The sequence below is a fragment of the Mesoplodon densirostris genome, chromosome 4 (assembly GCF_025265405.1).
Source record: "Mesoplodon densirostris isolate mMesDen1 chromosome 4, mMesDen1 primary haplotype, whole genome shotgun sequence".
Lineage (NCBI taxonomy): Eukaryota > Metazoa > Chordata > Mammalia > Artiodactyla > Ziphiidae > Mesoplodon > Mesoplodon densirostris.
The window spans coordinates 134,547,012-134,573,598 of record NC_082664.1 but is presented as its reverse complement, the minus strand read 5'-3'; the positions used below and the strand labels follow the sequence as shown (position 1 = coordinate 134,573,598).

Here is a 26,587-nt window from a genome sequence, read left to right as displayed (position 1 = left end):
TCATAAAATAAGTGGTCCAGATATCATAAACAACTAGAAAGAAAAACTAACTCTCCCCGCAAACCCATAACCCCAGTCCAATCATGAGAAAAACATCAAAAAGACTGCAACAGAGAGGCATCCTACAATATCCCTGACCAATACTCCTCAAAATTGTCAAGTTTATAAAACAAAACAAGAAAAGTCTGAGAAACCATCACAGCCAAGAAGACTAAGGAAGCATGACAATTAAACGTACTGTGGTATCCTGGACAAGATCTTGGAACAGAAGAAGGACCGTAGTAAAAACTAAAGAGAAAGGAGAGAAACGGAAATCTCTCTCAGCAGCCTCAGAAGCAGCGGATTAAAGCTCCACAATCAACTTGATGTACCCTGCATCTGTGGAATACATGAATAGACAACGAATCATCCCAAATTGAGGACCCGTGTGGATGAAAGGTTCCTGGTGCTGCAGCCAGGAGTCACTGCTGTGCCTCTGAGGTGGGAGAGCCAACTTCAGGACACTGGTCCACAAGAGACCTCCCAGCTCCACATAATATCAAGCAGCGAACATCTTCCAGAGATCTCCATCTCAACGCCAGCACCCAGCTTCACTCAACGACCAGCAGGCTACAGTGCTGGACACCCTATGCCAAACAACTAGCAAGACAGGAACACAACGCCACCCATTAGCAGAGAGGCTGCCTAAAATCATAAAAAGTCCACAGACACGCCAAAACACACCACCAGACGTGGACCTGCCCACCAGAAAGACAAGATCCAGCCTCATCCACCAGAATACAGGCACTAGTCCCCTCCACCAGGAAGCCTACACAACCCACTGAACCAACCTTAGCCACTGGGGACAGACACCAAAAACAACGGAAACTACGAACCTGCAGCCTGCAAAAAGGAGACCCCAAACACAGTAAGATAAGCAAAATAAGAAGACAGAAAAACACACAGCAGGAGAAGGAGCAAGATAAAAACCCACCAGACCTAACAAATGAAGAGGTAATAGGCAGTCTACCTGAAAAAGAATTCAGAATGATAGTAAAGATGATCCAAAATCTTGGAAATAGAATAGACAAAATGCAAGAAACACTTAACAAGGACCTAGAAGAACTAAAGATGAATCAAGCAACAATTAGAAACACAATAAATGAAATTAAAAATACTCTAGATGGGATCAAAGCAGAATAACTGCGGCAGAAGAATGGATAAGTGACATGGAAGACAAAATAGTGGAAATAACTACTGCAGAGCTGAAGAAAGAAAAAAGAATGAAAAGAAGTGAGGACAGTCTTAGAGCCATCTGGGACAACACTAAACACACCAACATTCGAATTATAGGGGTTCCAGAGGAAGAAGAGAAAAAGAAAGGGACTGAGAAAATATTTGAAGAGATTATAGTTGAAAATTTCCCTAATATGGGAAAGGAAATAGTTAATCAAGTCCAGGAGGCACAGAGAGTCCCATACAGGATAAATCTAAGGAGAAATACACCAAGACACGTATTAATCAAACTGTCAAAAATTAAATACAAAGAAAACATATTAAAAGCAGCAAGGGAAAAACAACAAATAACACAAGGGAATCCCCATAAGGTTAACAACTGATCTTTCAGCAGAAACTCTGCAAGCCAGAAGGGACTGGCAGGACATATTTAAAGTGATGAAGGAGAAAAACCTGCAACCAAGATTACTCTACCCAGCAAGGATCTCATTCAGATTTGATGGAGAAATTAAAACATTTACAGACAAGCAAAAGCTGAGAGAGTTCAGCACCACCAAACCAGCTTTACAACAAATGCTAAAGGAACTTCTCTAGGCAAGAAACACAACAGAAGGAAAAGACCTACAATAACGAACCCAAAACAATTAAGAAAATGGGAATAGGACCATACATATCGATAATTACCTTAAACGTAAATGGACAAAATGCTCCCACCAAAAGACACAGATTGACTGAATGGATACAAAAACAAGACCCATATATATGCTGTCTACAAGAGACCCACTTCAGACCTAGAGACACATACAGACTGAAAGTAAGGGGATGGAAAAAGATATTCCATGCAAATGGAAACCAAAAGAAAGCTGGAGTAGCAATTCTCATATCAGACAAAATAGACTTTAAAATAAAGACTACTAGAAGAGACAAAGAAGGACACGACATAATGATCAAGGGATCCATCCAAGAAGAAGATATAACAATTGTAAATATTTATGCACCCAACATAGGAGGACCTCAATACATAAGGCAAATACTAACAGCCATAAAAGGGGAAATTGATAGTAACACATTCATAGTAGGGGACTTTAACACCCCACTTTCACCAATGGACAGATCATCCAAAATGAAAATAAATAAAGAAACACAAGCTTTAAATGATACATTAAACAAGATGGGCTTAATTGATATTTATAGGACATTCCATCCAAAAACAACAGAATACACATTTTTCTCAAGTGCTCATGGAACATTCTCCAGGATAGATCATATCTTGGGTCACAAATCAAGCCTTGGTAAATTTAAGAAAATTGAAATTGTATCAAGTATCTTTTCTGACCACAATGCTATGAGACTAGATATCAATTACAGGAAAAGAGCTGTAAAAAATACAAACACATGGAGGCTAAACAATACACTACATGATAACGAAGTGATCACTGAAGAAATCAAAGAGGAAATCAAAAAATACCTAGAAACAAATGACAATGGAGACATGATGACCCAAAACCTATGGGATGCAGCAAAAGCAGTTCTAAGAGGGAAGTTTATAGCAATACAATCCCACCTTAAGAAACAGGAAACATCTTGAATAAACAACCTAACCTTGCACCTAAAGCAATTAGAGAAAGAAGAACAAAAACACCCCAAAGTTAGCAGAAGGAAAGAAATCATAAAAATCAGATCAGAAATAAATGAAAAAGAAATGAAGGAAACGATAGCAAAGATCAATAAAACTAAAAGCTGGTTCTTTGAGAAGATAAACAAAATTGATAAACCATTAGCCAGACTCATCAAGAAAAAAAGGGAGAAGACTCAAATCAAAAGAATTAGAAATGAAAAAGGAGAAGTAACAACTGACACTGCAGAAATACAAAACATCATGAGAGATTACTACAAGCAACTCTATGCCAATAAAATGGACAACCTGGAAGAAATGGACAAATTCTTAGAAATGCACAACCTGCCAAGACTGAATCAGGAAGAAATAGAAAATATGAACAGACCAATCACAAGCACTGAAATTGAAACTGTGATAAAAAATCTTCCAACAAACAAAAGCCCAGGACCAGATGGCTTCACAGGTGAATTCTATCAAACATTAAGAGAAGACCTAACACCTATCCTTCTCAAACTCTTCCAAAATATAGCAGAGGGAGGAACACTCCCAAACTCATTCTACGAGGACACCATCACCTTGATACCAAAACCAGACAAGGATGTCACAAAGAAAGAAAACTACAGGCCAATATCACTGATGAACATAGATACAAAAATCCTCAACAAAATACTAGCAAACAGAATCCAACAGCACATTAAAAGGATCATACACCATGATCAAGTGGGGTTTATTCCAGGAATGCAAGGATTCTTCAATATACGCAAATCAATCAACGAGATACACCATATTAACAAATTGAAGGAGAAAAACCATATGATCATCTCAATAGACGCAGAGAAAGCTTTTGACAAAATTCAACCCCCATTTATGATAAAAACCCTCCAGAAAGTAGGCATAGAGGGAACTTTCCTCAACATAATAAAGACCATATATGACAAACCCACAGCCAGCATCGTCCTCAATGGTGAAAAACTGAAAGCACTTCCACTAAGATCAGGAACAAGACAAGGTTAACCACTCTCACCACTCTTATTCAACATAGTGTTAGAAGTTTTAGCCACAGCAATCAGAGAAGAAAAGGAAATAAAAGGAATCCAAATCGGAAAAGAAGAAGTAAAACTGTCACTGTTTGCAGATGACATCATTCTATACATAGAGAATCCTAAAGATACTACCAGAAAACTACTAGAGCTAATCAATGAATTTGGTAAAGTAGCAGGATACAAAATTAATGCACAGAAATCTCTGGCAATCCTATATACTAATGATGAAAAATCTGAAAGTGAAATCAAGAAAACACTCCCATTTACCAATGCAACAAAAAGAATAAAATATCTAGGAATAAACCTACCTAAGGAGACAAAAGACCTGTATGCAGAAAATTATAAGACACTGATGAAAGAAATTAAAGATGATACAAATAGATGGAGAGATGTACCATGTTCTTGGATTGGAAGAATCAACATTGTGAAAATGACTCTACTACCCAAAGCAATCTACAGATTCAATGCAATACCTATCAAACTACCAATGGCATTTTTCACAGAACTAGAACAAAAAATTTCACAATTTGTATGGAAACACAAAAGACCCCGAATAGCCAAAGCAATCTTGAGAACGAAAAATGGAGCTGGAGGAATCAGGCTCCCTGACTTCAGACTATACTACAAAGCTACAGTAATCAAGACAGTATGGTACTGGCACAAAAACAGAAAGATAGATCAATGGAACAGGATAGAAAGCCCAGAGATAAACCCACGGACATATGGTCACCTTATCTTTGATAAAGGAGGCAGGAATGTACAGTGGAGAAAGGACAGTCTCTTCAATAAGTGGTGCTGGGAAAACTGGACAGGGACATGTAAAAGTATGAGATTAGATCACTCCCTAACACCATACACAAAAATTAGCTCAAAATGGATTAAAGACCTAAATGTAAGGCCAGACACTATCAAACTCCTAGAGGAAAACATAGGCAGAACACTCTATGACATAAATCACAGCAAGATCCTTTCTGACCCATCTCCTAGAGAAATGGAAATAAAGACAAAAATAAACACATGGGACCTAATGAAATTCAAAAGCTTTTGCACAGCAAAGGAAACCATAAACAAGACCAAAAGACAACCCTCAGAATGGGAGAAAATATTTGCAAATGAAGCAACTGACAAAGCATTAATCTCCAAAATTTATAAGCAGCTCATGCAGCTCAATAACAAAAAAACAAACAACCCAATCCAAAAATGGGCAGAAGACCTAAATAGACATTTCTCCACAGAAGATATACAGACTGCCAACAAACACATGAAAGGATGCTCAACATCTTTAATCATTAGAGAAATGCAAATGAAAACTACAATGAGATATCATCTCACACCAGTCAGAATGGCCATCATCAAAAAATCTAGAAACAATAAATGCTGGAGAGGGTGTGGAAAAAAGGGAACACTCTTGCACTGCTGGTGGGAATGTGAATTGGTACAGCCACTATGGAGAACAGTATGGAGGTTCCTTAAAAAACTACAAATAGAACTACCATATGACCCAGCAGTCCCACTACTGGGCATATACCCTGAGAAAACCATAATTCAAAAAGTGTCATGTACCAAAGTGTTCATAGCAGCCCTATTTTCAATAGCCCGGAGATGGAAACAACCTAAGTGTCCATCATCAGATGAATGGATAAAGAAGATGTGGCACATATATACGATAGAATATTACTCAGCCGTAAAAAGAAACGAAATTGAGCTACTTGTAATGAGGTGGATAGACCTAGAGTCTGTCATACAGAGTCAAGTATGTCAGAAAGAGAAAGACAAATACCGTATCCTAACACATATATATGGAATTTAAGAAGAAAAAAAATGTCATGAAGAACCTAGGGGTAAAACAGGAATAAAGACACAGACCTACTAGAGAATGGACTTGAGGATATGGGGAGGGGAAAGCGTAAGCTGTGACAAAGCGAAAGAGAGGCATGGACATATATACACTACCAAGCATAAAGTAGATAGCTAGTGGGAAGCAGCCGCATAGCACAGGGAGATCAGCTTGGTGCTTTGTGACCGCCTGGAGGGGTGGGATAGGGAGGGTGGCAGGGAGACACAAGAGGGAGGGGATATGGGAACATATGTATATGTATAACTGATTCATTTTGTTATAAGGCAGAAACTAACACACCATTGTTAAGCAATTATACTCCAATAAAGATGTAAAAAAAAAAACTAAAGAAATCTGAATAAACTATGGGCTGACTTTGGTTAACAATAATGTACCAATATTGGTTCATTAATTGTAACAAATGTACCATACTAATGTAAGCTGTTAATAATATAGGAAGGTAGTGGAGACGACTCTATCTGCTCAATTTTTTCTATAAATCTAAAACTTTTCTAAATATACAGTCGATTTTTTTTAAAAAGTAGACATGAGGATATCTGAAGTTTCGGGAAAATTTGACCAAGCTCTCTCAGGACCATTACATTCTTAATGAACAACAGTCTGGAGTTGAAAATGCAAAATGGCAGAAAGTTTTTAGTCTGAGATCATCCAATCATTTGCCCAGGAGACATTTTGTGAGAAAAAAATATTAAGATGGTGGTTTTCAAACTTTAGTATGCATCAGAAACACCTGGAGGGCCTCTTCAAACAAAGACTGATGGGCTCCACACCTGGAGTTTCTGAACTAGTAGACCTGAGTGAGGCCCATGGATTTACATTTCTAACAAGTTCCCAAGTAATACAAATGCTGCTAGTCCATGGAGCACACTTAAAGAGCCACTATATTAATGGTAATATATAAAGAAAAATGAATCCCTGAGTTTCTATAGTACTTACTGATGATTAAGGAGAAGGGACTATAAACTTTGTGATAAAATTATCCAACTAACCAAGGAAGGGAAAAGAAATTTCAGAATATAAAAGTTATAAAACATGTCAATTATTATAGGAAAGAGTGAGGTGTACAATCTGCTGACAACGCAAGTAACACAAAACCAGCACAGATCATTGTAAAGGACAAATATACAAAAATACTGCACTATGATATATGCAGCCTATGACATAAACTTGTACTTTAATGACATCATGAAATTGAGTACACTTTAAAATGTGGAAGAAAAACAAAAGCTTTGGAAACTAAAAAGGATATTCATTGCTGGCTTAAAAAAAAAAGAGCAAGTATAAAAGCAAAAATACAGTATTAAAGATGTTAAAATATGCATAACAAACCAAAGAATAAACTAAGAATAGAAAAGCCTGTCTTGCCCCGGATAAAGCAGAAGTTTATTCTTTGAAAAAGACAGAAATTATGTATCAGGAGAAACTGCTGTGTATAGCTCAGAAGATGATAGACTACTGATCAAATTCTATATGGCAAAATTTATATTCAAAGAGTCCGGGATTCTTTCTACACATCTTTCAATTCATCAATTTGTATTTCTCTAAAGTAGGCTACTGAACTTATTACACTGTGAATCACAGACCCCCACCCCAACTGCAATGGCAAGGGGATTATCCCATCCCAGCTTTCTCAGTGACAGTAGCTTTCACGGCTAAGGCAGAGACCCCAGCAGAATGTGGGGCCATGCAGTCAAGCCAGTGGAGCTATGGGTACTGGGCCTCCTGCCCACATCTCTGTTCAGGCAACACTTCCCTTTTGTTAAAATAAAGGTGAGAAATAATAATAATAAAGGCAGTCTTTCTTTTCTTTCTACCTGCTATTCCTGAGTAGGATTTCTCTGCTCTTTATCTCACGGCAGAAGAAGCAAGAACACAGTTTTCCCCTTTTGACTCTAAGAACCTCTCCCCATCCCCCTACCTCCCAAAATAATTAATTAGTTACATTAACTTTTGTGAAAAAATTAATATTTTGCTTTTCAGTTTCAGAACTACGTACTTTTTCCCATAAAATTATTTATTTCAGCTACTGAATGTACCAAATGTCAGGATATCTCCCTGTAAGTACTCATTTCAAAATAAAAAGCTGCTTCAATTATTTTTCCATTTACATTATGCTTATGAATTCTGCCTACTCAATTACTCAAGATGTGTAAATTTAGATACTGTACAGGCATCACTTTCTCCTATACTTTGTAAAATTCAATCCATCAAGAGAACTGCTTTTCATTTCAAGTAGTAAGTCAAGACATATTTAGATAAACTACCTGAAGGTGCTCCAACCCAAGCCAGACCAAGGACACCATCATCAAAATCTCGGTCTGTGAAGACATAGGCCAAACAGTAGTCATCATGATTCTGCTCAGAATTTAACTCCAGAAACTTCTCCACACCAATATTTGGAAAACGGAAGGGATTTGTAGGGTCCTTCTCATCAGCAGTTGTGTTGATCTAAAATCCAAAACAATGATTTTAACAGGCAACCAACATTAGCAGAGCCTTAGTGTACGTAGTATCTACCTGGACAATATGCTTGGGGCCCAAGGAAGTCAGGCCTAAATTAAAGCTTCTACAGTTATTCCCACTACCTCCATCCCTGAGCTAATCACAGAAGCCAAAAAGGGAGGAGGGAAGGAGGGAAGGAGGAGGGAAGGAGGGAAGGAGGAGGGAAGGAAGGAAGGATGGACGGGTAGGGGAATTAAAACTGAGTATATTACATTTCTGAGCAAGCGTTCACAGATTCCTGAACACTGAACACTTGGGATGGGAAAACAAGTTCTGCTTTCAAAATTTCCAATAAGGAGGTAGAATTTCTCAACTTAATCATTTGATGAGTCTCCTTTAGTGCTAATCTCCTACATACGATGACAAGTATGACATAAAACCCTATATTTCAGCTAATTAGTACAACATAAAAGAAATATTGAACCCAAAACTGTCAAGTCAGCAGACAAATCATATTCTTGGTTCTCCTTGCCTAGAGTCATGAGTCAAGCACAACTAACTTCAAGTTCAATTTTTTCCCCTGAATGTGAGCAAGCATTTTTTTTTCTTTGCCAATTCATTTCTCTTACTATTTCAAGCTGAGTTCCTCCAGAATGTTTCCTTCGACACTTAGCTACTATACTCCTGGGTGCAGGTTCCTCCTTCACAATATGAAGAATAATCAGTTCTGATACCAAACTTCAACTAAAACAAAAGCTTTCATTTACTACTCAATGCTTCCTTTCAGAGACCTCTGCCTAACCTTTGAAGTCCTAGAACAATTTGGTTTTCCCCAAGTCAGAGAATTACAAACAAGACTGTTGGTAGAGAATAAAAAGGAATATGTATGAGAGTAAACATTGCTTAGAAGGGAAATCTCAGTCTATTGAAAATATCAGTGATATGGCTATTACAGTTAATAAAATGAAAACTATAGGTCTTTTTAGGATCCACATCCTTTAGTAAAAACCAAGGAGCTTACAAACAGGATGGTAGAAACACCACTGAAGGCAATTGCCTAAAGGCAGATAGGAGACCATCTGGTTCATCCATTAACAATTAACCATAAACCATCAGTTATGGTCATCTAACACACACACACACACACACACACACACACACACACACACACACACACAAACAAGAACACTATATATTAAAGGTAGCCCGTGCTCAGAGACATGCTGCATATCGCTTTTTCCCACTAAACATAGAAATGAAATTCTATGTAATATTGGCTACAAACAAAAACTGCATCTAAATTTTAGGTACCTATATTAAAAATGGGATGATTAATTTTTTCTTAATAAATTTATTTATTTATTTTTGGCTGCGTTGGATCTTCATTGCTGCACGCGGGCTTTCTCTAGTTGCAGAAAGCGGGGGTTACTCTTCGTTGTGGCGGCTTCTCTTGTTGCAGAGCATGGGCTCTAGGCACGTGGGCTTTAGTAGTTGTGGCACGCGGGCTCAGTAGTGGTGGCGCACGGGCTTAGTCGCTCCGTGGAATGTGGGATCTTCCCAGACCAGGGCTCGAACCTGTGTACCCTGCATTGGCAGGCAGATTCTTAACCACTGTGCCACCAGGGAAGCCCGGGATGATTAATATTTAAATATTTGCTTATAAAATATAAATTTCAAATTATTTAATGGGTCACAAACAAACTTCAACTGATGACATTTAGACTAAACTTTTAATCTCAGTTAAAGGCCTGAAAAACAACTAATCGCCATATAACTCTTTTATATACATGCATCTATTCATAATGCAAATTATTTTAGTCAAACAAATGTGTTTCACTAAAATTTGTTCAGGTGTTCTCTACTTTTCACTACTTTGCATTTCATTGCTCTACTAAATAGCAATACTTATACCACTTATCACTTTTACTTGCTCATTTAAAGGTTTATATTTCTCAAAATACATGAAAGCAATTGATTACAAACAGTTCTTATACAGTATATCGAACCATATTTCACCTTAAGGCAATCCAATGTAATATTTAATCATGTCAACTCTAAAAGTAAGGACCACTTTCAGCTATTTTTAAAAATATATTACACATATGTACTAAAACTATAAGCTAGTCAACAATATTTTAAGAAGAATAAAAGCACAAAATATAAAGAAACCCTGTGGGGTATTCCCTGGCGGTCTGGTGGTTAGGACTCAGCGCTTTCACTGCCAAGGGCCTGGGTTCGATCTCTGGTTGGGGAACTAAGATGCTGCAAGCTACCGGCGCAGCCAAAAAAACGCTGCACAGCCATGTGGCACAGCAAAAAATAAATAAAAAATAACATTTAAAAACAATAAAAGCCATTAAAAAAGTTTTTTTAAATAAAGAAACCCTGTGGCAAGTACTTTTGTAAAATGATGATTTTTAAAACCCAGGTTATCTAGCTTATAAACTCAGATTCTTAAAAGCTTTATACTTTGAAAGAATTCATATTTAGAAAATTTTTGAAACAGTCCAATTTGTTAATAATAATATTTACTTATTAACAATTTATAACATTAAAACTAAGAATCAGTAGTTCTGGATCAGCATTTCTCAAAATGTGAACTGCAGGTCTTTGGAGTTTCAGCTGATGTTAATACAAAAAGGTTAAATTAGCTTAGAAAAATATGGATTTCTTTCCCAAAGGATTTCTCAAAACTTGAAATGCATTAGTGTGCACTGTTAAATTTCAAGAGGAAACAGTATTAAGTGTTTTTCCAACTTCCAATTGTATTTAACCACTGTATCTATCCTTCCCTCCGCTGCAGCATCAAATGGGACACACTCTGAAACACACTGCATAAGGCAAATCTGAAGAAACTGGGGAATAATATCAGGGAGAAAAATGTCAAGTACGGTATCTGCAGTTACTTAGAGCACTTTCTAACTGGTATGTTAATTAGATAGATAGAAAACAGTACTTTCTACCATACCTCTTCTGCAGTCCAGATTAAAGCCCTATAGATTTCATTAAGTCATAAACCCAAGTATCCCCTCTGTGTGTGTGTAAAACCCAAGAGTAAAGATAACCTGCATCAGCAAATACAATTTAACTATTTAATGCATAAAGATGAAGTAAAAGTCAAGCATTTTTCTTTTTGTAAACATGATCCTTATTGTTTCTCTTTCTTAATGTTCTTAACTATTGAAATTCCTTACTTACTCTTATGCGTTTCACCATGAAACTGATATTACGGATTCCAGAGAAGTCTGTGGTCTGGTAAATTGTATCAATCGCTTTAACATGACTGGATATCTATTGATTTAAAAAAAAAGACATTTTAGAGGCAATGTCGAAATGTGAAAAAGACTGTGAATTTCCATTTCCCAAATCAAGAATTATTCATATTCCACCACATTCAAATTTTAAAATGTCAATATCATATACTAGATGAAAGGATGAAAAAGATTAGTGAGCTGGAACTGAGAAGGGAAATTCAGTGACTTTTCCATATTTTTCTCTGGCCAAAACCAAACATGCACTCTTGCCTCAGTCATATATTGGGTTGGCCAAAAAGTCCCTTTGGTTTTTAAGTAAAAATAAAAGACATTTTTCATTTTCACCAAGAACTTTATTGAACAATGTATTCACCATTTTGTTCCACTACCTTCTGCCATTTTTCAGGCAACTTCATAATTCCATTCCCAAAACTTTTAATCTTTTCAAGCAAAGAACTGTTCCAGGTACCTTTTACAGTCTTCCAGGGAATTGAAATTTTTTCCATTAAGAGAGTTTTGTAAAGACCAAAATAAATGGAAATCTGAAGGTGCACATAAATGTAAATCTAAAGGGGATGAATCAGAACTTCCCAGCCAAGCTGTAACAGTTTTTGCCTGGTCATCAAAAAAACATGCGGTCTTGTGTTATCCTGATGGAAGATTCTGTGTTTTTTGTTGACTAATTCCGGACGCTTTTTGTCGAGTGCCACTTTCAGTTGGTCTAGCTGGGAGCAGTCCTAGCTGGAATTAATTGTTTGGTTTTCCAGAAAGAGCTCATAATAGAGGACTGCCTTCCAATCCCACCATCTACACAACATCACCTTCTCTGGACGAATACCGGCCTTTGGTGTGGTTGGTGGTAGTTCATTTCACTTGCCCCACGATCTCTTCCGTTCCACATTATTGTACAGCAGGGGTCCCCAACCCCTGGGCCGCAGACCAGTAGTGGTCCTCGGCCTGTTAGGAACTGGGCCACACAGCAGGAGGTGAGCAGTGGGCAAGCAAATGAAGCTTCATCTGCGGCTCCCCATCACTCGCATTACCGCCTGACCCATCCCTCCGACTCCCATCCGTGGAAAAACTGTCTTCCACAAAACCAGTCCCTGGTGCCAAAAAGGTTGGGGACCGCTGTTGAACAGTATCCACTTTTCATTGCCCGTTACAATTTGTTTTAAAAAAACAGAACGTTTTCGTTATGTTTAAGTAGAGAATCACATGCGGAAATACGGGCAAGAAGGTTTTTTTCGTTCAACTTACGTGGAACCCAAACATCAAAGCAATTAACATAACCGAGCTGGTGCAAATGATTTTCAGTGCTTGATTTGGATATTTTGAATATGTCGGCTATCTCCCACGTGGTATAACATTGACTGTTCTCAATTAATGTCTCGATTTGATTGCTATCAACTTCAACTGGTCTACCTAACCATGGAGCATAGTCCAGTGAGAAATCTCCAGCACGAAACTTTGCAAATCACCTTTGACAGGTTTGATCAGTCACAGCACCTTCTCCATACACTACACAAATCTTTTTTCGTGTTTCAGTTGTGTTTTTACCTTTCATGAAATAATAAAGCATAATAGGCCAAATGTTTTTCTTCCATCAATATTAAAATGGCTACACAAAAATTCACCAATTTTGATGTTTTTTTTAATGCATGCCGATCTGACAGCTGTCACAATACAATCTAACAAAATTGTTTCAAATGAAATTAAAGACAATTAAGCACTACTAGTGACATCTTATGGAAAAACCTGAACGAACTTTTTGGCCAACCCAATAAAACTTGGTTTCCTCAATTCCATCCTGCAATGTCATACCTCCATGCCTTTTCGCATGCTGCTTCCTTATGCCTAGGGTATCAACCCCTTAGACTCAGCTCAAACATCTTCTGTGAATACCTCCCTGATAATATCAGGACACTCAGTCAGTCTCTGACTTTAGTCTTTCCATTGATGCAATAGTACATACTTTGTAAGTTTTGTCCACCATTTACTATATGGTAGGTGCTGTTTTAGGTGCTGGAGGTGCAGGGGTAAACAAAATTGAGAAGGTCCCTATAAATTTACAGATTTGTTCTAGAGGGGGAGGAAGGGAAGGAAGTAATACAAATATAAATAACATACATTCAGATTTTGCTAAATTCTAAGAAGAGGTAAACAGGGTGATAGAACACAAAAAGATCCTCTTTTTCCTAGCTGACTCCCAACTTAACTCTCTGGCTTCTAAACCACTCTATATACAACCTTCCCATCTTCATTTACAAAAAGCACTCTTGCTACCATTTATGTGAAAACATGCATATATATATAGGTTCAAAACTATTTTCAAAGAAATTATATAAACATAAATAGTCAAGTAAAAGCATTAACAATAATAATTTCAAAAGTAGCCCAGGGCTTCCCTGGTGGCGCAGCAGTTGAGAGTCCGCCTGCCGATGCAGGGAACACGGGTTCGTGCCCCGGTCCGGGAAGATCCCACATGCCACAGAGCGGCTGGGTCCGTGAGCCATGGCCGCTGAGCCTGCACGTCCGGAGCCTGTGCTCCGCAACGGGAGAGGCCACAACAGTGAGAGGCCCACGTACCCCGCCCCCCGCCACACACACACACAGTAGCCCAGGTTGCCAAACAATGATAAAGAATATCATAACACTGCTGATAAAGTCCATTATAAATCTGTGCTATCTACTCTCAGCTTGGCCTAGCAATCCCTTATCCAATTCTCACTGATCCTTCTCCACCCCCAACAGTGGTAGTTCAAACATTTTTCCACAGATGACTGATCAGACATCTTACTTTACTGAGGGTTCATCGTGATTGCTGCTCTTTTAATCTTCAAACTTTTCGTTCTTTCTTTTTTAATATTTATTTATTTATTTGGTTGCACCGGGTCTTAGTTGCAGCAGGTGGGCTCCTTAGCTGCAGCATGCATGTGGGATCTAGTTCCCTGACCAGGGATCAAACCAGGGTCCCCTGCATTGGGAGCATGGAGTCTTATCCACTGTGCCACCAGGGAAGTCCCCAAACTTTTCTATCTTTATCCATTTCTATCTCCCTCAAATGGTAACTCTTCCTTAAAGAGTAACTTTTCTATATTGTTAACCCCAATCTTTACTGGATCTTCAAGGACATTGTTTCACATCAGTTTTTCTTTCTCATCAGTTTTTCTTTCTCATATCTAACACTGCTTCTCTACTGGATCATTTTCCTCTTCTGACCAACTTCTCATTATCCCCCTTTCACTCAAATATTCCATATTATTCCTAAGACACCATTTTTTTTCTGTTTTTCACATCTCTTGAAATCCTAACTGCTCCTGCCAACCCATTCCTTATCGTTCACAATGTTTTCACCCTCACAACTTTATTGAGAACTTGCTTAAAGTCCATCAATAATATTCTAATAACTAAAAATCAGCTAACCTTTATAATCATTCTTTCTTTTTTTCAGCATTACTGAGGTATAAATGACAAATAAAATGTAAGATATTTAAAGTCTATATCATGATTTGACATACATATACAAATATACATTGTATATTTGAAATACATATACATCGAGTTAATTACTTTGTAGTCATTCTCTTTGGTATCTCCACATGTGACACTATTGGTTATGCATTTTGTTGTGAAACTTTGCTTATTCCTTGGCTAATCCTATTTTATCTCCTACCTCTTTAACTATTATATTTTAGCCCATAGCTTCTCCTCGTCATCCTATTCACTATAAAGAGATTTTATCTCCCAGTTCCTTCCCTTTTGATTTTATTCTCTCTCCTTATTTTAACAATCTCTTTTGCACCCTTAAATTCCATGTAGAAAGCTCAAGGCTAACCTCTCCCAAGCTCTAGTTCTACATTTTCAATACGCTATAATCACCATGTACATGGGCTTTTAAATGTGTCTAAAAGTAAGTTCATCACCACCAACAAAATGAGTTTACCATTTATACTAATGACACCTCCACCCTCTCAGTCTCAAATCCTTGGACTCAAAATGCATTCATCAAACTCTCACTGGATACCTTCAAAATGAAGAATATTTTGGGCTTCCCTGGTGGCACAGTGGTTGAGAGTCCACCTGCCGATGCAGGGGACACAGGTTCATGCCCCGGTCTGGGAAGATCCCACATGCCACGGAGCGGCTGGGCCCATGAGCCATGGCCTCTGACCCTGCGTGTCCGGAGCCTGTGCTCCGCAACGGGAGAGGCCACAGCAGTGAGAGGCCCGCGTACCACAAAATAAAGAAGGATATTTTGAAGAGTGTCTCCAAAAAATTTATACTTCAATAAGACACAAATGCAGATAGTAATATAACTTAGAAAGTGTTAAGTACAAGGAGAATACAGAATAGAAATTAAAGATTCTCATTGGAAAGACTCCTCTACCTTTCCCTCCTTTAAGACCACAAATGACAATTTGACCCTCTTTTCCAAGCTAAGCTCCCAGTGTCATCTCCTTCATGAAATCATTTTCTTACATCTCTCTTTAGAATGACACAAAAATATCCTAACTGGTCTTTCAGTTATTTGTGTTCTTATCTTACATATTTTCTCATATCACAATTGAAAATACATACTTTTTATTTTTCCAAAATGAGATATGCACTAACTTTAATTTTTAGAGGAATATACAGGTATAATGAAACAATATGAGAATATGAAAACTAAAATAGTAGCAAAATTATAAATACCTGGGCAATCACAGCCTCTCGTGTTCCATAATATTTAAAAAACAGATGATCAGTCTGAATATAAAGCTGACAAGTATTTTTTTCAGCTGAAGTTGTACGTTTTTTCCTCAGGAGTTCTGGACCGTTAATAGCATGTTCTTCTTGAGGTGTCTATATGTCAAAAAGAGTCATTTCTAATCATCAGTATGCTTCACTATTATAATTTTATATAGTTAAGAATACACATTATGAACAATTTCACTTTCTACTTTATTATGTAAGACCATAGGTATTTCCTTGCACTGTTAAAAATTCTCCATAAACACCACTTTCAGTCTCATAACATTCTACTATATAGATGACTTATTTATTCAAGCAATTCTTTAACTTTGAAACATTTTCAAAACATACCATTTAATATGTAAATATAAAGCAAGTCTTACAGTAGTTTACAATACTTTGATATCTTCCTCTACCTCACCTCTAATACCCAATCTATCACCCAGCACTGTCAGATTTAGCTTCTAAATACTTAGGGCATCTGCCCATTACCTGTAGCTCCATCACATTAGCCCAAGCCGCCATCACTTATTACCTAGAGTATTGCAATCTGAGCGATGGGAATCTACCTCTATCCACTTCTGGCCTTCAATCTAACCTTCATACTGCAATCCTTTCAAAACACAATTTTGAAAATATGACCCACCTGCATTTGTATTTCAGTGATTTCCTATGGCTCTAAGGATAAAGTTGTAAACCCTTTATATGCACCACCCAGTCAGCACTGCAGACTCTACTTACCTGTCCAGTTTCGTCCCATTCCATATTACTTCACAGAGAGACCCTACTACATTACCCACCTCTAGCTCTCTGTGCTACAGCTACATAGGCCTTCTTTCCAATCCTCCAACACACGGTCTGAATCCTGTCACAGTCTTTTGCACATGGTAATGCTGTCTCTCCTGATCTAGTTAACTTCTTTTCTTCAGACTTAGCAAAGACCAATTCACCCATCATACCACCTCACAGAACCATGTACCCATGTCCTGTACAGTTTATCATGTGGTTATTTGTTTATTTTCCGTCCCCAGCCCACCACCATTACTTCAACCACTAGAATGACAGTTCTGGAAAGAAGAAATTATCTCGGTGTTTGCGTCTCACTATACTACTATCAGCTAACACACGCTTCGCAGGCAAACAGTAGACACTCAATAAGTATTTGTTTAAAGAATTAACACTGCTATTGAATCCAAGCACTTAAACATTTCTTGACATCTAAAAGCACCATGTTAAGTGAATTTTGATGACAGAGTAATAGAGAATTCAACTTAAATTAATTAAATTTTAAGCCACAATTCCAAATTTACACTCACATTTTATAATTTCCTTCTCCCTTGACAACTCCATGTTTGACTGTTCTCTTAGTTACTGTCTTCATTGTACTTTTATCTATTTTCGCTCAGTACATCATTCTAGGATGGCAGTTACTGTTTCAGCACATTCCATTGTCTTCTGGTTTCAACTGTTTCCAATGAGAAATGAGCTGTCATTTTTACTGTTGCTTCTCTGAAGGTGACTAGACTTTTTTTATTGGTCGCTTTTAAGAGTATATTCTTTGGTTTTTAGACTTCTCTAATATTGTGCTAGTGTTATTTTCTTTGTGAAAGACTTTTCCTGCACTAATTACAGGGTTTACTAAATTTGTTGTTTGATATTCTCTGTCATATGTGGAATTCTCAGCCACCATCTGTCCCTATTTCACTCTCATTTTTTCTCCTTCTGAGATATCAATTACACATACTTTAGACCTTTTTAATGTATCACCTATGTCTCTTAAGCTCTTTTCTGTGTTTTCTACACTTTTGTTTCTAAGTGGTTTGCCTTATGTTTTTATGACGTACTATTCAGATCTAAGCCCGTCAAATTCTTCGTTTCTGTTGTTATATTTTTCAATTCTAGAATTTCCATTAGGTTCTTTTGTTCATTTTCAATTTTCTGCTGAAATTTTTAATTTCCTCTTTATGTACTTGAACATATTATAAAGTCTGTATCTGTATCTGATCATTTCATTATTCACATACCTTTAGGTTGTTTACACGTCTGACACCCCAGCTATACTGTAAGCTCTCTGAGGGTGTATACCTGTCATTTATTCTTGAATGGCTAATGTTTGATAAATAATTTTTTCCCTCTCACTCTTCCATCATGTTGCCTCATTTGCTAATGTGCTGATTATTTTGAACTGAGTGCCAGACAATGTGCATGGAAAACCACAGATATAATCTGAGGCTTCAAGTAATGATATCTTTCTCAAGAGAAGATCTGTTTTCACTTCTGGCAGGCAATGAGCCTTGGTGCACTAGTAATCCTCGATTACCTTAATCCAATCAGAGATTAAGAAGATGTGGTGTGAAACTTTAACCCCTGTGAGGGGAGGCAGAACACTTTCTGATTCACCCTTACTTCTAGGGAGCAGCCCTTCATTCAAGATCCCAACCTGAAGTCCCGAAATAGTATTTTTATCTTTAGCCTCAAGAACCTGGAGGGTTCTATTCTGCTTTTCAGTCTCTTAGCTACCTCCTCAGGAACTGGAAGATACAGCTAGAGAAAAGGTAGCCCCAAACGTCAGGCTCACGTTCCTAAGTGCTCTCTTTTTTCCCTAAGATCTGGTCCCACACTTCTTCACAGCTCTGTTATCTCTCCAATGCTTTCTAACAAATACACACACATGCGGACACAAATATAACATATTTTTTTAAATATTCATATTTTGAGGTCAGGTTGGTCTCTATTAGTTGCTCTAAACAGGAGAAAGACTACTTCTCTATTTCTTGAAAACAATTCTTTGTCCATGTTATGAATTGTGAATATTGTCTCAAAGTTTGTAACTGTCTTCACTTTAAGGTGTCCTTTACTCTTAATTTTCATAGAGTGAAATACATCAATTCTTTAATAGTCAAAGATTCCATGCCTTATTCAAAGTGTTTCTCTACTTGAAAATACAAAATATTTTTTAATATCTTCTTTTGTCAAGTGTCTTTTCAAATGCTTTTGCCCATTTTTTAATTGAGGTTTGACCATTTTTAAAAAACTGAGTTATAAGAGTTCTTGTTATACTCTGGAGAAGCCTTCTGTCAGATATACGTACTGCTGACATTTTTCTCACAGTCTGTGGCTTCTTTTTTTTTTGCGTTACACGGGCCTCTCACTGTTGTGGCCTCTCCCGTTGCGGAGCACAGGCTCCGGACGTGCAGGCTCAGCGGCCATGGCTCACGGGCCCAGCCGCTCCGCGGCATGTGGGATCTTCCCGGACTGGGGCACGAACCCGTGTCCCCTGCATCAGCAGGTGGACTCTCAACCACTGCACCACCAGGGAAGCCCTGTGGCTTCTTTTTACATTTTCTTAACTGTACCTTTTGAGAAGTTTTTAATTTTGACAAAGTCGCGTTCATAATTTTTTTCGGCAGGGTATTTTTGTGTCCTAAGAAATTACTGTCCATTCCAAAGTCACAAAAATTTCCTCCATGTTTTTATCTAGAAGTTTACATTTTAGCTTTAAGCATGCAGATTTATTATCCATTTTGAGTTTATTTTTGTATAAGGTGTAATGGTATAAGTTGAGGTTCTTTTTTTTTATGGATATTCAATTGTTCCAGTACTATCTGTCAGACTGCTCTTTCGTCCTTTATATTACCTTGGGACTTTTGTGAAAATCAACTGGCCAAATGGATATGGACTCTCTATTCTGTTCCATGACCTGTAAGTCTATCCTGAGGTCAAGATGACACCATCTTGACTACTGTAGCTTTACAGTAAATCTCAAAATCAGGTAGTATAAGTCCTCTAGCTTTTGTTCTTTTTAGAAAATTGTTTTGTCTATTGTAGGTCCTTTACATTTCCATATAACTTTGAAAATCTGTTTGTCAATTACTAGATAAATCCCCACTGGGAGATTATATTTGGTTCTTTTATTATAATTACTATTCTCTTTGTTTTCATAGCTTTTTGTAGTTTTTTGAACACATTAATATTAGTTGTTTCAAAGCCCTCATGTGCTAATGCCTGTAATTTCTAGTCTGTTTCTATCTGGGTGGTTTTTTGTTCTGATTATGGATCACATTTTCCAACTTCTTGAGCTTCTGGTCATCTAGCAATGTTTTCTGAACATCTGACATTCTGAATGCTACATTGTTGAGTATCTGCATTCAGTGTCCTTCTTTAACAAGTATTATTGAGCTTTGTTCTGACAGGCAACTAATTTACTTGAAAATCACCTTGATCTTTCTGAAGCTTGGTTTTTCAGCTTAGTTAGGACAGGTCTGGAGTAGCCTTTAGTCTAGGGTGAGATTAGCCTACTCCAAGCATGGCTTGAGATCTCTACCAAGTACAATTTCTGATTGTTGTTTCAGTTCATAGATTCCTCAGTAGTTTTTCTTTCTCGGGTAGTTTTCTCATAGAACCTCACCCTGTGCATGCACAGCTTAGAATCCGGCTAAGATTCAAGGTGACCCCTGTGCAGATATCTAGAGCTTTTTTTCAGCATAGCTCTCTCCTCTCAGGTACTATGTCCATAAATCCAGATACCTCAGCCTTCCAGAACCTGAACGTATCTCTTCTATTGTGCAACAGCGCTGTGCACTTCTTACTCTTCTTGAAATGCCCTTCATTGTGCCATTCCTAAAATTTTGCCTCCAGTCAAAAAGTCAGGGAAATCACAGAGATACTTATTTCTCCTCTCTCAGGTATCTCAATCCTGTACTGCCTGTGGCCAATATTTGAAAACAATTGTTTCTTTTTTCTGTTGTTGTTCTTGTTTTGTTTTCCAGTTGTTTTTTACAGGATGGCTATTGGATACCAGTTACTCTATCACAGATGGAAAGGGAAATCTCCACTTACTTGTTCTAAGAGTTTCAAAGTTTTCGTTTTAGTACTTTATAGAGTTTTGTTTTGTTTTAAATATAATGTGAGATGAAGATCCAGCTTCATTTTTTCCAAATGGATAAACATTTTCTCTGGCTCCATTTATTCAATAGTCTCTACTTTCCTCCCTGATTTGAGATTTCACCTCTACCACATAACAAAGTTTCATATACGTGTGGATCTGTTCCTGAGCACTCAATTTTATTCCTCTGGTCAATTTGTACATCCCTATGCTGAAAGTACACTCTCAATTACTAGAGTCAGTCTTAATATCTTCCAGGGTAAATCTCTCTTTCCTGTTCATCACCTTCAGATGGGCCTCATTTCTTCTTAGCCTTCACTTTTCCTTGTAACATTTTAGACCCATCAAGTGCTGTGAAAAATCATGTTGTAACTTGTATGGAATTGCACTGAATCTACAAATCAATATGGGGAAAATTAATGTTTTTATATTAGGTATTATGTTCCATTTTATATAGTATATCTCTCCATAATAAAATCAATCATCGTTAACATTTCTTATAAAATTTTGTAATTTTCCTTATACAGGTCTTATAATTCTTTGTTACATTTATTCTTAGATACATAATATCCTTGGTATTATTTTTAATGGTGTCCTCTCTTACATGACATTTCTGGTGGTCTGCTGCTAATATAAAAAAATACAACCTACATTTGTATATTAAATGTTGTGTCTAGCCACTGTTAAACTGTATTATATCTAGCAATCTATACTCTCAGCCTCTCTATCCACATTGCCGATACCTTAGTACAAGCCACTATCACTTCTCAACTGAATAACTGTAACAACTCCTAATTAGTCTCCTTGTCTCTAGTTTTGCACCTCACTCTGAAGTTAAGAATTCTTTACTGGTCTTGCTATCTCTCTGGCCTTGTATATACTGTTCCTCCTCTTTCCATCTCTTCATGGTCAACCTAACTTCTGCTTTTTCTTTTAGTTTCTGATTACTGTCCTCAAACACTTGCAAGGCTAGGTTAACTAGTCTTCTTGTGTGTAGAATATCACCCTTTGCTTAATCTTCTTCCATTTCTTACTATCTTCATTTTTTCTGTGTCTCCAATTAAACTATAAACTTTGTGAGGACAAGCCTTCATCTTAATTTCCACATATTCCCAGAACCTATCACAGATCTTCTGACATATGGGAGATCAATAAAAAATTGTTCAATGAATACAAGAATAAAATCTCACTTAGACTTAAAAGACCCATTTGAAATGGTATTATTTATGCCATTTTGCAGATCAAGAAACATACAAATCTGCATTTGTGACTCAAGAAATGTTAATCCATGCTACTACTTTTAGAAAGGATGTTCAAAATATATGATGTTTTATTATAAAAATGAAAAAATTTTAATTTTAAACTTGTGTTTTAAATAACCATAAAACTATCACCTATATATGAAATAAAGGAGGTCAAAAAAAGAATAAAACATCAACAGTCAATGGCAGAAAAACTTACAATTAAAATATCAAAAGTATGATGATTTTTATTAGGGTAACTAACCATCTTGGTTTGCTTAGAGACACATGATTTTCAATGTTAAACTGGAGAAGTCTCAGGCAAACCAGGGGAAGTTGGTCACTCTAATTTTCATATTAATATAAACACATTTATACAAAATACATGTTCAGACTGGATATTTTTAAATTTTATGATAAAACATGTAAGAGAATATTTTGGACACATTATGTTTTTTGGGTCATGCAGATTTGTACTCAAATCGCAGCATCACACCTTTATTATAAGCAAGTTACTTGGCCTCTTTGAGCATTAAAAAATATAAATATTTCCTGACAGCGTATAAATCTTTTAGAAATCCTAGAACATACATTTTTAATGCAGAAACACATACCCAAGTTCACTTCCATTTCTTAAACAAAAGTTTTTTGTTTTTTTAAACATTTTTAATTGGACTATAATTGCTTTACAATGGTGTGTTAGTTTCTGCTGTATCACAAAGTGTATCAGCTATACGTATACGTATACGTATATCCCCATATCCCCTCCCCCTTGCATCTCCCTTGCACCCTCCCTATCCCACCTCTCTAGGTGGTCACAAAGCACCGAGCTGATCTCCCTGTGCTATGTGGCTGCTTCCCACTATAAATGTACATTGCATTTTACCCACAGGAAATGCATTTTTGAGTAGCCATAATTTGTATATCAATATTTGTTTTCCTGAAGTTCTTAGATTGTGTTGTTTTCAGAAAATTGGATAAAAGTTTGGTTATTTGTGAGCTAAGAGGCCTCCCACACTGGAGCTTTGTAAAGTGGTTATATATAGCTCAATTAGAACATTTGTTATCTTATTTATAGTCTATTAGGTTCCCCAAAATCTTTCACTAATAAACCACTAAATGGGGTTTATTGACCAGCAGAGCTAGGAGGGATAGCTGGAGTAGGGGATGTATGTATTATCAGGCCTTCCTTTTTTGAGGGAACTTACTGAGTTTTTGTGGTTATTGAGTTTTGAAACATTGTAATACTCTTTGAAGATGTACTTAGTAGGTCAATTACCCTGTCTAAGAAATCCACATTTTTACTACATATAAGTCCAGGAAAATTGCCTTTTCCCTGTTCTCTTAAGGTCTTTGAGGTTCTTAAACACAAGTTTGTATTAAAATCCTTACCCGTGTTACTTCTTCCACACCAGTCATCTGGTACTTCCTCATCCTTTCAAATACTGAGTGATCTGCACAGCCCCCCTGTGGACCATATTTATGGGGATAGTCTAAAACACAAAGAAGAAATGTTATTACTGTCACATGTTTAGGTATTACCAATTATCTTATAAATGAAAATTTAACTGTCATAATTAATGAAAGCCATAAATGCTTATTGGGCTCCAATGGCAAAGGCATTATGCTAGGCATTCTACTTTTAAAACCTGGCAGGTTCTGAAGTTCTCCTTCAACATCATTGGTCTCTAAGTTTTTGTCACATGAATGATTTGTGAATTCTAAAAAAGAACAATAATCATTCTTTATTCTGCATTTAACTTTCCCAACCTGTCCCACTTCAGATATACAGAGCATTTTAACACTGCAATTTACTTCATTTTGTAATTTATAACTTTCCGTTCAAACACATTAAATTTCTTATTCTGCAAATGTATAAAGCTACCTCAATTTGAACTACAGTTAGGCAAATATATCATATTTGGTTTGAATTCCTTCAATGAATACCAACTAGTCATAAGGGAAAGTAACCTAGAAACATGCTCCATGGCATAGTAAAAGCAGACTGAGTTTAAATTTCTTCAATGTATAATTCAAGTGAATGCTTTACAAAGCAATAACTATTTTATTATTACTTGTTTTCCCTTTATAATTAAAAGGTGATTAATTTAGCCTTAACTGAATTGTTTCTACTTCCAGACAGCTGTTCAATTTAGTGTAGTCATTTAAAAGTTTATTCCACTCTCTCAAGGTTCACATACTTCCCTTGTTAAGGTTCTCCTTAGTTCGTGAACATATTTTATAATTCAATCCATAATTAAGAGAACTATCAAAATAAAACATCGAGACATGGGTTAGAGGCGAAGCACTGAAACATCCTTAAGTAACATATAGTTATAATGCATAGAATTATAATTAGAAACACTGTTTCTTAAGTAAATCTAGAACCTGAAGTGACACTAGTGACCTATTTCACTGGAAATACTAACTAAATATCACAATACAAATCTAAACTGGCAGGTAGGAGGAAGGGGTTATGGACAACCTACTCACATTGATATAAGAGCTCTGATTTAAACGTTAGTTTTTACCAGAGGTCAAGATTGCAACAGCTGTAAAATTCCAACCAATAAATGTGGAAGAAATGATAGACTTAGGGACTTCCCTGGTGGCGCAGTGGTTAAGAATCCGCCTGCCAATGCAGGGGACACGGATTCGAGCCCTGGTCTGGGAAGATCCCACATGCCACGGAGCAACTAAGCCCGTGCGCCACAACTACTGAGCCTGCGCTCTACAGCCTGCGAGCCACAACTACTGAAGCCCATGTGCCACAACTACTGAAGCCTGCACACCTAGAGCCCGTGTTCTACAACAAGAGAAGCCACCGCAATGAGAAACCCGCGCACCGCAACAAAGAGTAGCCCCCGCTCTCAGCAACTAGAGAAAACCTGCGTGCAGCAGTGAAGACCCGATGCAGCCAAAAATTAAATAAATGAATAAATAAATAAATTTAGTTAAAAAAGAAATCAAGGGGAAACCCCAGAACTCTCCCTGTTCTTAGGAAGACATTCCCTTGACCCTCACTTACCTAAACACTCACAGCTATCTACCACTTCCTGCCTTGGGAACATCAAGACTATTTTCATTGGGGCTCAGCTTTTATAGTCATGAGACTACACCACCAAGTACTCCAATTTACTGTAAGTTTTTGCTGCCTCCAATTCACTACTTCCCTCTATTACCTTATTTATAGCTCCTAACTCACTGTCACTCTCTCTGATACCACCCCATCATAATTCTTAGTGATTTCAACATTCATGGAGATGATCCTTCCAATACACTCATCCTACCTTTCCTCCAACTGTCTTCTCCTACCTCAATTTCTGAAACCCCTTCTTAATCTCAACTTCCTCATCCTACTTTCTTTCCACCACTCATCTTTTCAGAACATTCCCTTTAGACTCCAACAGTCCTTTGACATCTCAAAAACCCTTCAATCCACCTATGCTACCACCCTGTTCACTAGTGGATATTCTCTTTCTCCTTATTCAGTTTAAATCCCATAGACAATTATTATTATAATTACTCCACTGCATTTACCTTAAACTCCCTTGCCACCACCCCATTCCCATCTCTCCACCAAAACCTGTTTAAATTCAGCTCTCTACCTATACCGCTCCAGTTGAATGGGGCTGGAGAAGCAACTGGTAACTATAACTATTCTCATTTAAAAATTATAATCTGTAACCTCAAGCAGTTCCTTTATGCCACCTGACAATGATAATGTATTTCTAGAGTCCCTTCTCAATCCTATTTCACTGTTTAACTACAGGCAGTCCCCGCTTTACCACAGTATCACAGGCAGTAAAATTGACCATGCACTGAAACTATGCAAAGTGATCTTAATAATCAATGGGGAAAATTACAACTGCTCCATGACCTTCAAAATTTTTTGTCAAACTACTGAAACTCTCCTGTTATTTATAAATGTGTAGGGGAATTAAAAAATAAAACTATGACCTATATAGTACACTATGATTTAAAACATTAGAAACATCAAAGGACTTCCCTAGTGGAGCAGTGGTTAAGAATCTGCCCAGCAATGCAGGGGACACGGGTTCGAGCCCTGGTCTGGGAAGATCCCACATGCCACGGAGCAACTAAGCCCGTGTGCCACAACTACTGAGCCTGCATGCCACAACTACTGAAGCCCACATGCCTAGAGCATGTGCTCCACAACAAGAGAAGCCACCACAGTGAGAAGCCCGCGCACCACAACAAAGAGTAGCCCCTGCTCGCCACAACTAGAGAAAGCCCTCGTGCAGCAACGAAGACCCAACACAGCCAAAATTTAATTAAT

At 37.4% G+C, this 26,587-nt stretch overlaps 1 protein-coding gene across 1 annotated transcript in view; it reads right to left on the bottom strand.

The window, feature by feature from the left end:
• ADAM10 (ADAM metallopeptidase domain 10) overlaps window positions 1-26,587 on the bottom strand; it is a 120,087-nt gene that overhangs the window by 39,543 nt on the left and 53,957 nt on the right. Inside the window, exons 5-8 of the mRNA XM_060097283.1 lie at window positions 23,680-23,780; window positions 16,123-16,272; window positions 11,375-11,467; window positions 7,999-8,182 (exon numbers count right to left, since the gene is read on the bottom strand). Of these exons, the coding sequence (XP_059953266.1) occupies window positions 7,999-8,182; window positions 11,375-11,467; window positions 16,123-16,272; window positions 23,680-23,780 (528 nt within the window). The remainder of the gene's footprint in view (window positions 1-7,998; window positions 8,183-11,374; window positions 11,468-16,122; window positions 16,273-23,679; window positions 23,781-26,587) is intronic.